This window comes from Danio rerio, chromosome 15, assembly GCF_052040795.2.
Source record: "Danio rerio strain M-AB ecotype USA chromosome 15, GRCz13ab, whole genome shotgun sequence".
Lineage (NCBI taxonomy): Eukaryota > Metazoa > Chordata > Actinopteri > Cypriniformes > Danionidae > Danio > Danio rerio.
In genome coordinates, this window is record NC_141035.1 from 25,077,061 (window position 1) to 25,093,881 (window position 16,821).

The 16,821-nt window shown below is 35.1% G+C and overlaps 1 protein-coding gene across 4 annotated transcripts in view; it reads left to right on the plus strand.

Annotated features, from left to right (window-relative positions):
- Positions 1-3,635: 3,635 nt before the first annotated feature.
- The window catches only part of oafa (OAF homolog a (Drosophila)), a 39,211-nt gene continuing 26,025 nt past the window's right edge, over positions 3,636-16,821 (plus strand). For all 4 annotated transcript variants that reach the window (XR_015509403.1, XR_015509405.1, XR_015509406.1 and 1 more), the window contains exon 1: positions 3,636-4,241. Coding sequence is in view for 1 of the 4 variants with exons in the window: in XM_087284145.1 (XP_087140271.1) it covers positions 4,008-4,241 (234 nt within the window). In the remaining 3 variants the exon portion in view is untranslated. The remainder of the gene's footprint in view (positions 4,242-16,821) is intronic.

Here is a 16,821-nt window from a genome sequence, read left to right on the forward strand (position 1 = left end):
GGACTTCACTCTAATCTGTCACCTGTATTGACCAGTGTCCTGACCCAGCTGACAGTGTTTGCTCGAGACCACAGGCTGTATGTTTGCTTTCTCCTCCAGTGAAGCTTTCCAGTGCATGTTGCCCAGCGATGATATGCTCCCTGAGGAGCCAACATACACTTAGGCCACCCAGCAAGACACACATCACCTGGGAATAAGAGCTCTGACGGGCCACAGCTGGAGGATCTCTGCTCAGTAGTGTGCAACCCGCTGTGAAATATGCCACGTATAATGAATGGAGATTATTATTCTAGAAGGGTTAGAGCTCAGATTCATATCCTAATTGAATGTATTGGAAAGTCAGAATGCAAAAAAAACTGCAAACTGTTCAATTGAACACCCACATTAGAACAATCAATAAATAGGAGTGTAATAATTACAAATGGCATAAATCTCCCCCCTGTGAAAATGTGAAAATGTTAATTGTTCAGGTTTATTAATGCTAATATGACTAATGTGGCCAATCAAAGAAAAGAAGGCAAAGATTTACTTTTCACAGATGGTAAAACATGAAGTGCAAAAATGTTTTAAGGTCAATGAAATGTAAGTTTTTAATGTTTTAGATAAATATTTCGGTTTGACAATAGTTTTTTTTTGTGAGAAATGTAAAACAACTGACGTTTGGATATTTAAATAAATCACAAAGAGTATCTGATGTCATTTGCAACTGAATATGATAAGATAATAATTAATTAATTTGTATTTTCCTATTATACACACATTTAGTCTTATCTGGATTTTAGAATATATTTTTATAGAATAGCCAACTAGATTTTACTGTTTTTTCTTTATTTCCATAAATGCATTCAAATATTTTACCCATTTAAGTTTTCTTTAAAAAGCAAAAACTAACTCCACAGAAAAAACACCCATTTCTATTTTATTTATTTGTTTCAGATATATTTTATTAAAATGTAAATACAACGAAACAGAATTTTGAAAAACATCAATTGTTCAACTCTCATAACTGTTCTGCAATGCATTGTTTCCATTTCATAATAAAATCCAGATATATAAAACATAAATATTTGCTTAAATTATTTGACTACTTCAATAATTGCTATATTGATATACATTAAACGTTGTCAGAATATTCTCTAACTTTACCAGACAGCATTAACTTAAGCCAGTTTGATATTAGATGTATTTTGTTCCACTGAAACAAAATATTAACAGACAACCTGCATTATGAAATATAAAAAACAAATGCTTCACTGAAGAAAATTAAACACACAGATATTTCATGTTCAGTTTAATTAGTACATTTTGTCTTTAATGTTGTGAATTATCCCAAATAAACACAAACAGGAAACCTAGAAACTAAATGGTGGCTGGACTCATCTTGTGAACAAATGCATTTTTAAAACAATCTAAATATTTTGAACACAACAAACATTAAAAATATTTATGTTTTTAAATTGTTTTCAAAATAAACCTTTTGTAAAACACACAAAAGTAGCCTTTAAAAACTTTGAAGATAAAAAAATTAAAAATAATATTCTGTGCATAAATGAAAATAATATAACATAAATATCCTAATACATTATATAAATGTCAATTTTATTTAATTAAAATTACATTAAATATGCTCATTTAATTTAAATTAGATGGTTTTCTTTTTTCTGTCGAACACAAAAAGAAATCTTTTGAAAAATTTTGGAAACCTGCAACCATTCACTTCCACAGTATATATTTCTCTTCCAATGGATGTCAATGATTACAGCTTTGCATTCAAGAGAACAACAAATGTCAAACTGTTTTGGAACAAGTCAAGGGTGAGTAAATGATGATAAATGAGATTTTGAATTTGATTACATTTTTAGTGACCCACAAATTAAGTATTATAAATATTTTGTAAAATCATATCATACAATTTCACATATATATGTGTGTTGTGCAATATTAATTGTGATTGATAACATCCAAAATAAAAGTTTGTTTTAACATAATTTACAGATAAAGTCAGAATTGTTAGCCCTGCCTTTGAATTTGACATATTTTTAATATTTTAAAAAGTATTATTTGTTTTATTTTGGCTAGAATAAAAGCAGTTTTTAATTTTTTTAAAAATCATTTTAGGGTCAAAATGATTTAGCACCTTTAAGCTATATATTATTCGATAGTCTACAGAACAAACCATTGTTATACAATAACTTGCCTTATTACCCTATCCTAGTTAAGCCTTTAAATTTGACTTTAAGCTGTAGAAGTGTCTTGAAAAATATCTAGTCAAATATTATTTACTGTCATCATGTCAAAGATGAAATAAATCAGTTATTAGAAATTAGTTATTAAAACTATTATGATTAGAAATGTGTTGAAAATAATCTCACTAATTGGGGGAAAAAATAAACAGGGGGGCTAATAATTCTGACTTCCACTGCAGGTGTGTGTACTGTGTATATGTATTATACATATAAATACACACATGAAAGCATATACTTGAGAAAATGTTTATTTACATTTAAATATAAGATATGTACGCTATCGTTATAAAAGTTTGGGGTCAGTATGATTTTTAAATGTTTTAAAATAAGTTTCTCCTGCTCACCAAGGCTGCATTTATTTAAACAATAATACAGTACAAATTATACAATTGTGAAATGTTATTGCACTATAAAATAATTGTTATTTAATTGAATAATTCATTCCAGTGATTTTAATGATTAATTTTAAGCTTTATTACCCCAGCCTTCAGAGTCACTTGATCCATCAGAAATCACTCTTATATAAATTAGTATTATTTTTGTTATTTTTATTAATAGTAATAGTAATAAAATCAATAATGACTAGAGTCATTATTTCATTTGAAACTACATACAATAAAAAAGCAGTTATTTAAAAATGTTAATAAATATTTCACATATATTTTTTTACATTTAACAAATAACGCCTTGATGAACAGAATAGTTTTATTAAAAAAAAAAAAAACTGACCCCAAACTTTTGACTTGTAGTGTATTTGTATGATACAAATTATATATAAATTGAAATACCTTTGTAAAAATTGTTTTGTATTTGTTTCTGTCACACACACACACATAATAACTATACTGTATATAATACACACATAATAAGTCAAACGTTATAATAAGCTAGCTAATCGCAATTAATCTTTGCCCAATACTAATGAATAGGCTATTCAATGTATTATTTTCTTTAAAAAATTACTAGGCTATGTTCACTGTAATTTTATTTTGTTTATGGTAGAAGGGATGAAAAACAATTATTTGTTTCAAATTTAGTATCCTCTCAATAAGCAGATTTTTTCAATCTGCATTACATCAATCACCAACTGTATAAAAAGTGCAGCTACTGCTAGAAAAGTTTATGTGGAGCTGTCTACATGAGTACTGTCGGTCAGGGTCTACATTCATTATTTGAGAGGGCGCTACGCCTTTAAGAGTTTCCGAGTGCTGCCTGCGAAACTTTGGGAGGCCGTTGGACTGCTGGGTGCTGCACTTTGGATAATGAAGGAAGTGACGAATCCGCATTACTAGGAGAGAGAGAGAGAGAGAGAGAGAGAGAGAGAGAGAGAGAGAGAGAGAGAGAGAGAGAGAGAGAGAGAAAAACTCAAGAGCAGAAAAAACAGAAACTAAGACAGAAGTCAGCGTGAAGAGCTGAATGAAGGCACTCGTCAGTAGAGGCATGAACACGAGTCAGCGTGAGCTCCCGAATCAAAGTTCCCTCAATGAGAGGCGCGAGGCGAGTGAAAACAGCAGATTACTCCGTGCGTGACGCTCCGTACTCCACTCTCCCCAATGTTTATTTACCAGACGTGAGGAGGCTCTAGACCGGCTTTAAAATACTTTATGAATTCGTTGGTGTATCCAGCTTCCACAAAATATGGGTGAAGTTGTGTAAGTGGAGCCGCTGTGATGTTTTGAGGGGGTCTCGTGGAATGAGTCGACTGTTATTCCCGTGGATAGTGCTTCTGAACTCGCGCTTTGGGTTTTAGGATCATCTGGAATGTTTGCGTGGTGGATTTGGTCGGGTTCAGTTCGGTTAACTCTTGTGGTTTTAGTGCTCACGGTGTTGTCGGTAGCTCGCGGGTCTGCGTCTGAGCTGAAGGTGAGGGTCCGCTTGACCGATGGACAGATCACGGATGAACTTCTGGAGGCGGACAGCGAGAAGGACTCCATCACCGTGGAGTTTAAACAGGGGGACGGGACTCTGATCACTTTTGTGGCCGATTTCAAGCAGGTAAGTTGAAAACTGGCCGTGAGAAAAGTCTGTGTTGTCACATGATGTGTGTAAATGTGCTGGAATTCGGTTTATTGCATGACTTTTCATGAGTGTTTTCCCATTCATTGAGGGTCATTTGTTTGTGGATAAGCCTGAATGTGAATTTCTTTTATACTGTAGCATTTAAACTGGCTGAAGAGTTTCTTCATGAAACTCTCTACAGTTGGAAAATGACTCTTACTTTCAGATTAACCAGCCTTCATTCACTTTCAGATGGAATAATAGATAAGAAAATATGCATAAAGAAACATTCATATACTGTATACATGTAGGCTATATCTTAAAATACTATTTGAAATGTTATAAGAGATGTGAAATTGCAAGTTGTGGCATATATATATATATATATGTATGTATGTATGTATGTGTGTGTGTGTGTGTGTGTGTGTGTGTGTGTGTGTGTGTGTGTGTGTGTGTGTGTGTGTGTGTGTGTTTGTTATCAACTACAGGGTACTTTACTCTAAGTTCATAGTGTTTTATTTAGCTTTTCTAAATTTACTTGATGCTTTACAAACTTAATGCTTGGCTTTACTTTTACTTTATTTATTTAGTCTTCTGGCACTAAAAGCAAATTGCAGTTAATTTGAGGCATCTCTAAAACCCCATAAAATGACGAAACATTTTAGTGACTTTTGTAACTTTGTTAATAATATTTCTAGTAAACAGGTATTCAGTTAGATTTGTATTTGTTTGTTTAATTGGCTGACACCAGACTCCAAACCAACCAACAGTGCAAGTACAATATCTTCTCAAAACAACACATTTGAATGATTTTGCATACATGTGTAGCTTTGGTAAACAGTTACATCTAATCCGCTAGATCAGGGATGTGCAAAAAAACATTGAAATGTATTTTAAAGTAAAATACCAAATAGCTAATTTTTACATGTATCAAAATAATCTACAAAGTACAGCAGCCACAAATGTATCAAAATAAAATACTGTATTTTGTATTTTGAAAAATACTATAAAACACTTTTACAAGGGAGCATGAAGTTTCTTCGCAAACCTTCAATAGGCATGTTTGATCAATCTCTTCACTATTAAACAGAATTAGGTAAGCAAACAATGTTTGACAGCAGCAAAATTTAAGTCAGCTTGTCCACACCTCGTAAACCTTACTCCTTTGAGAGAAAATTACCTGAGTAGGTATTCAGAAACCTTAGTTACTTTTTGAGCAAGAAGGTCGCTGGTTTGTGTTCAGGCTGGGTCAGGTGGTATATTTTTAGTATAAATTTTGTACAAATTTCAAACAGAAAGTCCTGTCTTGAAGATGATCTCTTTAAAAACTGGAAAAAAAAACATGTAATGCATATAATGAGTTGAAACATAGTACTGTATCTCTTTGTGTTTCCATCCCCTTAGCATAAACCAGTACACCATCTTTAGGTGTTTTTGTTGCTGCACAATTTCCATTCATACTCCATTCATTGACACCCTTCTTCAATATTAATACGTTTTCTGTTCTGATCTCAAGCCTTGGCAAATAATTGATAAAGCACCAATCAGAGGATGCATTTTTATTATGTAATCATGTAGACTTCTTACTAAGTATTTTAAAATACTAAAATACAAGACACTAAAGTATCTTGATACGAAATATTAAGCCGTTTTCATCAACCCTATCTAATGCAAATGATAAAATACTATTTTGTATTTAAAAAGCGTATTTGAAGTACTTGTATCATAAATACTTCCCATCCCTCAGCTAGATTCATATTCATTTATTTAACTGCTTGCACAGTAATGCAAAGCAGATCACAGTGCAATCGAACCTCCTACTTAAAACCTTGCCCTTTGAATCACTTTGCCATCATTTCTAGCTCTACTACTTCTCTGTCATCAACCAGATCTACTACAGAGATAAAACCTAAACTACTAGCAATTAAACGTGCAATTTGAGAAGTGGCTAATTTTCTTTCCTCGTGCCATTAAAATCAGCGTCCCGGTGATAAATCATCCACATAAGTGCTGAACTTCTGACCTGAGGTCAGATTCTTTCACTAGTGATCATACCATAAGGATTAGCAGTGGCACTGTCATTGCCCTCATCCGCCTCAGTTCAGTCACGTCAGCAGCCCTTCTGCCCTCTCTAGCCCCCTGATCCTGCACAGACGTGGTCAGCGTGGGGGTTTGGATCAGGCTTGAACTTTTCCTATTCTCGTTTTATCAGTTCAACTGGCAGCCCTGTCTCCATTCTTCTCACATGTGTTTCTCATCTTGAGTTTCCCCTGTATCTCAGGGATTCATGGAAAGTTGAATTAACGATGACTTCCAGCTGCCTTCCTGGATTTACTACACGCTACACTGCAAAGACTTTAAGGGGGACAGAGGAAGACAAATATTCATTCACTAGAAATAGTACTCAATGAAGTCTGGTGATGTTGGCATCTGCCTAATCAGGCACTACACATACCCTCTAGATTTTGTTTCCATAGCTGTAGTATTTTTATATTATTATCCTTTTACATATGCATTGATTCAAGTTTAAGCACACGTCTAGCTATCTTAGGTCAGAGTCAATGCTGATTTCTTAATATCAGAAGAATTCATGATATTGAATATCAGAGAATTTGCATAGATAAAATGCCAATCGTGGCATATTTTAGACTGAATTTGGCAAAATATTATTATTTATTAATAATATTATCCCATTTAAAGGAATTATTCACCCCAAAAATGGAAATTATCATCATTTACTCACTTTTCACTTGTTTCAAACCTTTCAGCTTCTTTCTTCTGTTTACAAAAGAAGAAATTTTGAAGAAAGCATGAATTCTGTAATCCTTGACTTTCATGGTATTAATTTTTCTAGCTTTCCTATATCTTTTTTTTGTTCATCAAATCAAGAAACTCATAACAGGTTTATATCCATTTGAGGGGGAGTCTTAGATGAACTATCTTTAAGAAGGTTTTTAGAAGTCACATTTTACTTTTTTTTTTTTTTTTAAAGACGCATTTACTTTCACATGTTACATAAGAGCATGTTGTTTTGTTGCTGTTTAGTTACAGTTTCAATGGAAATCAGACGAGATAGGAATATCATGCATATATTGTGGAAAGAATGTCAGTGGTGATTTTATTTATTTTGTTTGATTTATTTTTGAACAGCGTTTTAGTATTATAAAGAAACAGGAAAATCTGAATAACAGACGCACCGGTTTTCCAGTCTGTATGGAAAATGTGTGGGCTCTATGAGATTCTTTTACAATTTGGCGAGCTTCAACTATTTCCGGGCTGCAGGAATTATAGAAACTAATCAAAATCCAGCATGGGAGGAGAGATGGGAATATGAATATTTCTATCTCCAACTCAAGTTCTTCTCTTAAACTGTCCTGTTGTCTTTGTAGTTGTATTGTGTTTCTCAGCGTTCTGCCTCTGCCCATCGGCAGCGTATGCAGCAGTGAAGATGAATTCATATCAACTTGTATCCTCTGCCAACTGAGGAGCAGTGCGGCCTGCTTTAATGCTCATCTCCCTATATTGGGATATCTGTGACCTGCTTGGATACATGCCAGCCCTCCTCTTTACTTTGAAATGTTATCAGCCTGTAACTTTTGAGCTAGCTTTATTGTGTTAGATTGCACTTTTAAGCTAATCATTTATTGTTTTTTAAGACAAGATGTGTTGTGTTGGCTCTGGTATATGAATTGAGTGGCATCAAGTTGTTTCGCTTTTGATTGTGTCATTTGTCACTTGTGGGATCTTGTCTGTCTTTTATGTCCTGGATTTTTAGCATGCTACATGTTTGGATGCCATCCAGGTGTATGAACCTGCCCAGTTGAACGTGGCCAGTCCAACCTGTTTCAAAATGTCCCGCTGAGTCTGAGTCATGATGTGAGGTGGATGTGACCTTAACCACACGACGCACAGACTTGAGCAGCCTTTCTCAGGAAGCATTATGGCACAATGGATGTTTAAAACATTCATGTCGTCAATATGAATGACAGACCACACCCGGTGTGTAGGCTTTATGGTAAAGGAACTAAGAAATCACCTGACTTGTAAATTATAATTATCCAACTGCAGTGTCTTTAAAATTAGTGTGAACACAGAAAATGATTTACACCATAAATACAGTTATAAACATGCTCTAAGCTGTGGAAGAATCATTTGTTCAGGTTGCTTTTCTATTGTACAGAGTCATATAATCAATTAGTTCAGACAGCCACAAAATACTACTGTCAGAAACCCTTTAAGGCAAGTCATTTCACTCAGCGGTCATCTTTGAAACGCCTCTTGGGCAGTATGCTTGGGTATTCTGTCTGAATGGGGAAACATCAAATTCTCCTAAACTGTTTGCCAAGCCTACGTTTACATTATATATTTGAAAACACCAATAAAATTTAATTAACAACAACTGTCGCGTAAGTTGTTTCTAGGAGTTCCAATCAAACAAAATCTACGTTTTATTTCAGGTCACCGAGCTAATGCGCATGCGCACTCAAGAGAAACGAGATCACGACACCAACCTCATTTTTGGCCATGTTATTTATTATCATCCTCTGAGCAATGATCGTCAGATAGTGGTGGTCTTCATAAGTAATCCACAACTTGGTCTTGTTGGCGAATCTCCTCCAGAAATGAAAGCAACTCTTTGTTTACAAGTTTGTGGGCTTTGAGTAGTGGCTGTCATGTGATGTGCATTTGACAGGACTGACTGTACATCATGTTCGTTTTGTACAGATCACAAAACCAAAAAAAAAGTTTGTTTTCAAGTATAGTTAGTTAATTTAAAACAGGGGTGGCCAAACTCGTTCCTGGAGGGCCAGTGTCCTGCAAAGTTTAGTTCCAACCCCAATCAGACACAGCTGCGCTAGCTAATCAAGCTCCTACTAGGCTTTCTAGAAACATCCGTGCAGGTGTGTTGAGGCAATTTGGAGCTAAAATCTGTAGGAGACCGGCCGTCCAGAACTGAATTTTTTCAACCCTAATTTAAAAGTATGATGTATTTTGTATGTCTGTGAAGCAAGTATTCGCTGAGAGTCCAGTGCGTTTGTTGACCACAAAACTTTAGAAAAAAGCAAACATCTGGTCTGAGCTTCTCCCTGGAGAATCGTCAGTCTATAGCGACAAATGATTGGCTCCTGTACTAGTAGGCGGGGCTTCATTCGTCACATTAACTGTTACACTTTTCCCCATTCATAACTATACGAGTGACATGTCTTGTATATTCTATAGTATTTGCAACTCTCAGGCCATGGACATTTGTATTTTTATAAATTAAGTTTTTCTTTCCCACCCTGTTAAAAAAGTAAAAATGCAACAATGCACCTTGTCAAGGGCATGTCGAATCAAGAGGTGGTGATAAAAGTCTTTGAAAAAAGCTGCGTTGGCCAATTAGAAAGGACACGTACAAAACAACATGCACACTGACATCATGAGGCAAGACCCCTGTTTTTTATGATCAGAGTTTTTAGAAAGTTTTGGTTTTAGTTATCGTATACTGCATTTTTTTGTGGACGAAGGACCAAACTTTGCAAAAACAAAACAAAAAAAAAAGTGGTTTTTTGAAATACTCGTGTTTGTGGACAAGGCCTCGGTTTTTTGACCGAACGTGATTGTTATAGGACATGTTGTGAGAGCATGTCAAAACAAGGTATTTATATTTTGCTGTGTTGCATACAATAACACCTGCTATGATCAAAACCATAACGTTGGTTTGTTCATTCAATAAAATGTGTGGGTCACACAGACATCTGCAGACTGAATGCTCATCTGAATGTGATGTATAGTGTGATGAAATATAGGTCTGGGATGGGTCTCTATGAAATACAATCACAAGTGGTCAGCCATGACCTCTTTTGTTTGGATCACTGAAAACAAATGTTAAAACATGGTAGAAACAGGGCCTGTTTGATAACTTGTTTCATATAAAGCCAAGGTCGGTTCACATTATCATGTTCCAGTGTGTCAGCAACAGGCAGGACATTTCTGGCAGCCTTAGGCTACAAGCTGATGTCTTCTTTTAAGCCTGAAAAAGGCAGATGTTGACCCTTTGGATGCTGCTGAGAAGGAAGAGGCCTCCTTTACTCACAAAGAAAGAGGCAGACATTATTATGCAAAGCTTTGAACTTTTCAAGTCTGTTGATTTGAGCACATTTGTGCAGTGATGGTGATAAAACAATTTAAAGAGAAAAAAAGTTCTTGAACTTCCAAGCACAGCTCAGGCTGTTTCTTCATGTGTGTGAAGCAACTTTGTTGCAATTTTGTAAACTCTTGATTGCAAAAAGCACAGATTGCTTCCAAAAAAAGCTGCATGAATGGAATCATAAATTTTCCAAAGCAAACTGCATATCATCAGTTTGATTGCTGAAGATTTCTTTTATTGTACCTTAGCAGCATGCAATATATGAACCAACATGGTAATATTTTCCTCAGTCTCTGGTTTGAGATGAGACTACTACACAGGTTTAGAAGAACTGTTACCTGTTATAAATGTAAATATAAAATGTTATAAATGTTTGCTTAAATTATATTTTGATAAATGTATATCAATTTTATATATGGAAATTTACTTTTGTAAAGACAATTAACTTGTCCTATCTCTGACCAATACATTTTATTTAAGCAATAAAGGGGTAGTTTACCCAAAATTTTTTTTAATTTACTCACCCTCAAGTGATTTATTTTTTTTAAATAACTTATTGTTTTGTTCAACAGAAGAAAAAAAAAGCTTTGTGACAATTGAAGGGCGAGTAAACGATGACAAAATTTTCAGTTTTGTGTGAACTATTAATGCAGGCAGTATGTTAGGGCTGCACAATATATCATTTCAGCATTGATATCTCAATGTGATAATTTGCAATAGACATATCGCGACTGTACACAATGTTGAGTCTGGGTTTTAATTGATTATTTTGCAAGAGTTTTTTGAGGCCTGTGACTGTGTGAGGGTTTTAAAAGCATGCAGGCCTAATAAATCGTACCGTTTGTAACATTGAAAAGTTAATAACAATTAATTTGATTGAATTGTTTAAAAAAACAAAGACTATGCAGTATTATTTTATCTAATGATAATTTACAGATTCATTCCAGTCAATCTACAATGATAAAGTCTTTCCAAATAGATATTCAACAAATCTAGTGATTTAGTAATTGTATTTTATTTCTATTGATATATATATATATCACAAAATAAAAAAAATATCGCAATGTTAGATAATTTTAAGGATTTGTTTTAGTGATGTGCAGTCTAACTGTTTGTAGTATTGTATATCAATACATTTGCAAAAAGTATTTAATTATGCAAGTATTCAAAAATATCTGTGGTATTTTTTTTCTTTTTTAGATGTATTATATTTGTGTTAGTAATCGCATAATATCTCTAAATCAAGGGTATAACCCAAGTAAATCCGTCGTTTTTGAATCACTCATTATGATTTCTGTTCAATATTGTACACCCCTAAATCTGATTATGTTCCATGAGGAACTTCATAATCTATATGTATATTAATCGAATAAATAAATTGCTTAGTAATTTAATTTACTAACCAGAGCCATTTTTATTTGCATTAGGCAGTTGGTGTGTGTTAATTTTAACCCTGAAAATAAATCAAGAGTGCTTTACTTCTCGTAATTCATCCACTGTTTAGCCGGAATTAGTTTGCATAGTTCAACATGCTTTTTATCACTGTAGATTAGCTGTTACGTTAAAGCCCCTCCTAAAGCGACATGTCTTAACAGCCACAAGAGAACAAATAACCTCTGATCTTTTAGATTCATTGCTTTATGAATCGAGCCTTGGGTTACACCAGCTCTTGCCTTGTCCAACATGCTTTTGAAAGACATTGTATAACCTAGGGTAACATTTCTGTTTTCTTGATGAGGCATATCTTCATGGAAATGAGATCTACTTCCCCCTTTTAGTTAACAGGAACAGCATGAGTCCTCCATGGTGTGTAAGGGTCTTAGCTTTTCTTCTCCCACGCTCTGACGTCTCCCTTCAGGGTTTTGTGCAATACCTTTGGCTTGGTATGTAGTGTTGAAATATTGGCATGACTGTTTTCAAGTGGCATCATCTTTAAGATCTTGATTTATTATTGAACACGCAGCCTTTGTACCAAATCAAGATGTTTTGTTAGTTGTGGAAGGAGTTAACAAGCCGTGGGACGTAACGCTATGATCTTGACTAGTGCAGAAGAGCGTATATCAGTGAGTGTAAAGCACAATCAGACAGCTGTAACAGGGTAAAGAAGCTCAAGTTAGCCACATGCCAAATAGGAGTCAAAGGTCACACGGAGACAAGCTGATGGAAGCCATGGTTTTCCATTACTGTTACAGCCAATTGCCTCTATTTTTGCCATGCTGGTTGGTTTTTGGTGTCATTTTCAGAGGAAATCTACTTTACGATGTTTCCGAAATAGATTCGCTTAGTTCCCTCTGTCAACTTTCATTTAGCACATTATTGTCACATAAGAATGCCATGTCTTATCTTTTATATACTTCACTATTTTGTTATTCTGTAATATCTTGCAAAATTAATACAATTTCACCAGATGAATGGAAAGAATATTTTTTTTTTTTAGAAAACGAGCCAATTCCAAGGATAGATAAATCCATTGCAACAAAGATGCTAATAAAATACACCAGCCCAGGCTCATTAGAAATATGTGCTTCAGCCTAAAATTTTGCGAAACTTAAAAAATGTTGCTCTGGGTATATTTTGTTGTAAGTTTTAGATGACAAGTCTGCTGGAGGACGCTGTCTATATTTTTGTCCTCCTGAAATGTGTTGGTTAAGGGAAGTTTTGTTTTAGATATACCTCCTTTTTGTCTATGTGAAGGCAAGATTTGTCATACAGACAAAGACTATAGATTACACAAGACATGTCACTTATATTGTTTTGAATGGGGAAAAGTGTTACGGTCAATATGGCGAATCAGTCACTATAGACTGATGTTTCTCCGGGGGAGATTCGCCATCATGATCAAGTTGTGAATCACTTCAGTAGAGCAGTGCAATCAGATGATCATTATCCAGAGAATGATTGTGGTTCCCTCCGAAACTGCCTACTACTCAGTGGGTACTGTATTTGAATTTAAACGTACTACTCGGCCGTTAGAAAAGTACGTTCTATACAGTATGAATGTGAAAAATATGAATGGAATTCGAACGTACTGCATCCACCATTTTGACATAGTCACGTGACGTACCTGCATCATTTGCGTCGCTTTACTCCCATTCATGAATTCGCTCGCGGGGCATCATGGGATAGCGCAGCGTGCATGGGATGCGCACTCCAGAATCTCGCCGGAAAGTAGTAAGTCATCCGGGTACTTCTCGCATACTGTTTTTCAAATTCTATGAATTCGGACATACTTCCCGCCTCGCATACTGATTTTAGCATACTGTATAGCACAGGTGTCAAACTCAGTTCCAAAAGGGCCGCAGCTCTGCACAGTTTAGTTCCAACCCTAGTTAAACACACCTGATCAAACTAATTGAGTCCTTTAGGCTTGTTTGAAACCTACAGGTAAGTGTGTTGCAGCAGGGTTGGAACTAAACTGTGCAGGGCTTCGGCCCTCCAGGAATTGAGTTTGACACCCCTGCTGTATAGTATGAAAGTATGCCGTTTCGGACGCAGCCAATGTGTAGAACAGACATAAATGAGTTTGGTGTCATGATCTTGTTTCTTTCGAGTGCACTTGTGCATTCGCTCATACAACCTGAAAAAATGCAGATTTTGTTTGATTTGAAAGTTTAGAGGTTTTGGAGAATTTGACATGTCCCCATTTAGACAGAATGTCCTAGCATACTGCCCGAGAGGAGTTTTAAAGATGGCCGCCGAGTGAAATGACTTGCCAACGTAAGAGAAAAGTGCACTGCGACCACATAGTTTTACTTTGATCTTACATTGAATTTGATCTCTTTTGGGAAACCATACTTCAGCAGATTCAAACTTGAGTTATCTGTATTACAAAAACATGACTATACATGGTGAGCTACCGAGCAAACTGACCACAACAAAAAAGTTGATGTAAATGCATTCAATTACAATTTAGAAATTATAGACACGGTTAAGTTGTTTTGTGGTATTTGTTTGGTGTTGTGCAAATAACTGCATGGAAATAATTCTTTATTTGTCGATAATATGTCTCCTTAAATATCATTAGTGGGAAGGGGAACAAAAGTGGTTGGTGTTATATTGCCTTTAAGCATTCATTTAGCCTTAAGCACATATTGCCAGTGAGCCTGTTTTGAAATAAACACCGCTTTAGGGTTTTTTTGGAGAGTCTTTTTTTGGAGGTACAGAAAAACGAGTCCTTTAATGTAAAGTAACACTTTAGAGTCTTTGTATAAATGATTAAATACAACTAATCTACAAAATCGCTTGTTGCATAATGATTTAAACTGACTTGAATTACTTAAAATACTAAGTTACAGGCCTTTAAGACATGCAAATGATAAACGTTCGCACTATTATAGATGCAAAGACTCAACAAACGACATGCATTCTAAAATGTGGTGCCTGGTCAACAATAATCGACTTGACATTGAACATCCTGCAATGTGACTACTGAAGATGTGCACCTTTAGTGTCAATGCTGAAACAATCTATTGTGCAGCCTTTTTTTTTTTTTTTTCTTTTTTTTTTTTTAAGGTGTTCAAGACCTCAAATACCTCTTGTATTTAACCACCAGAACTTGGGCATTTCTCCCACGCTTGGTCTTTTGTCCAAGGTTGCTGTTCATCAGAGCGAAAGGTTAAATGCTGGCATGCACCTGTGCCTTTTCACCAGCCTTCTTAGAAAACCAATTAAACATCTCTGCCATCACAGGAGGAGTCATAATCCAGTTAAAGTGAAATTCTAGACTATAGCATTTCTGTAATTTCTTCTTGAAGAGAAACCACACTTACCATAAACATTTGCATACCTAATTTTTCTGGATCACGCCATGTTATTTGTTTACATTAATCATGAATCTTTCCACCAGTTATCTTTAACTGCTCAGGGGTGTTTGGTTCTTTGTAATAACCGTTGAATCTTTGAAGCCTTGCCAGTCTGGAATTTTGTTTCACAAGGGAAATTTCAAAGCACGCATACCTGCATTGTGACTCAGCCTTGATTTTTTATTTTTTATTTAGTTTAGTGACATGGCTTTAAGAGATTGTTCACCCAAAAAAACATAACGTCATGTCATTCCAAACCTTTGTGACTTTTTTTCTGCAGAACATGAAAAGATATTTAGGCAACAGGTTTTTTTTTTGGTGGATTGTAAAAGTTTTGCATCCTTGCATGTATCGTTTAAAATGGAAACGGGAAAACTGGATTAAAATGTAATTCATATGCCACACCTACATGTAGTGGGGTAAACAAACATAGACAGAGCCACAGGATACACAAATTCATCAAGAATGTAGTAAGCATGCGAATGAAGTCTTTTTTAGAGCTCTGGAAATAGACAGGACACTCTGGTGGATTTAAAAATATGTGTAACTCTTAATTCATCTATGCTGGTTGCCTAATTGAGATAGCATTACCAGGCATTGGCGAAGATTTTAGGTTTTTTCACTTTGCAGCACATTATGCCTAAAGTTTTGTTTCAGGGCACTGAAAATGTTGGTGTTGTGTAGACTAATAGACGTATTTCTATTTAACTTTTGCAGATTAATCTAAGACGCATGCCACGACTTACGACTTTCGAAGGCTAAGTTTACACAACAAAGCAGCCAAAAATGGAGATGTTTTTTTTTAAGTTTGTGTAAAGTTTCATGTTTGCACAATAACGTTTCCAAAACAATCTGCATTCACTCATTCTTGAAAAGAACAAAATGTTGTATTATGTATGCCAGGCCAGTATTTGGTGCTGTCACTTTTTTAGTAAAAGTATCTGTATGGAAGTGATAGCATGCTGTCAGTGGCTTGGTGCCAATGTAGAATTTGCCATATGTAAAAGATGCGTCATATCCACAAATCCATTCTGCTACTGTTGGGTATTTGTTTGTGGTTGCTTTAAACTACACTATGGCTGCACAACATATCGTTTCAGCTGAGTACTGTTAGACTCAGAAAATGAAACCGAATCGTCCTATTTAATGTAAAGTAATCAATTCTTTCCAAATAGAGATATTCATCTTGAGAAATGGCATTCCTATTGCAATATATATGGCAGAGTTACAAAATATTGCAATGTTAGATATTTCCAATATCGTATAGCCCTAATCTACACCTCCCTAAACACAAACTATAAATGCGCATGATGTCAATATTTGCAAAGACAATCATTTTCAGAAACGACTAGGGTAGCCTTTTCAAGAACATCCATTTGTGCACTTTCAGTCATAAAATCACTTTGGTTTTGTGAATAAACAGGCAAAATGAATAAAAAGTGTCTGTTTTTGGCCGAAAATGTATTAAAATATGTATCGAACCATTTAGAAATAATGAACTGAAAACCTAATATAATATAATAAAATATAATATGCCAATGTTTGGATTTTCTCATGTAGTAAACTTTCTCAGTAGCTTACCTTGTACAGCTTCGCACTTATAGAGTGAAGAGCTCAGATACGAGTCTCTTCAACAATTGTGCTT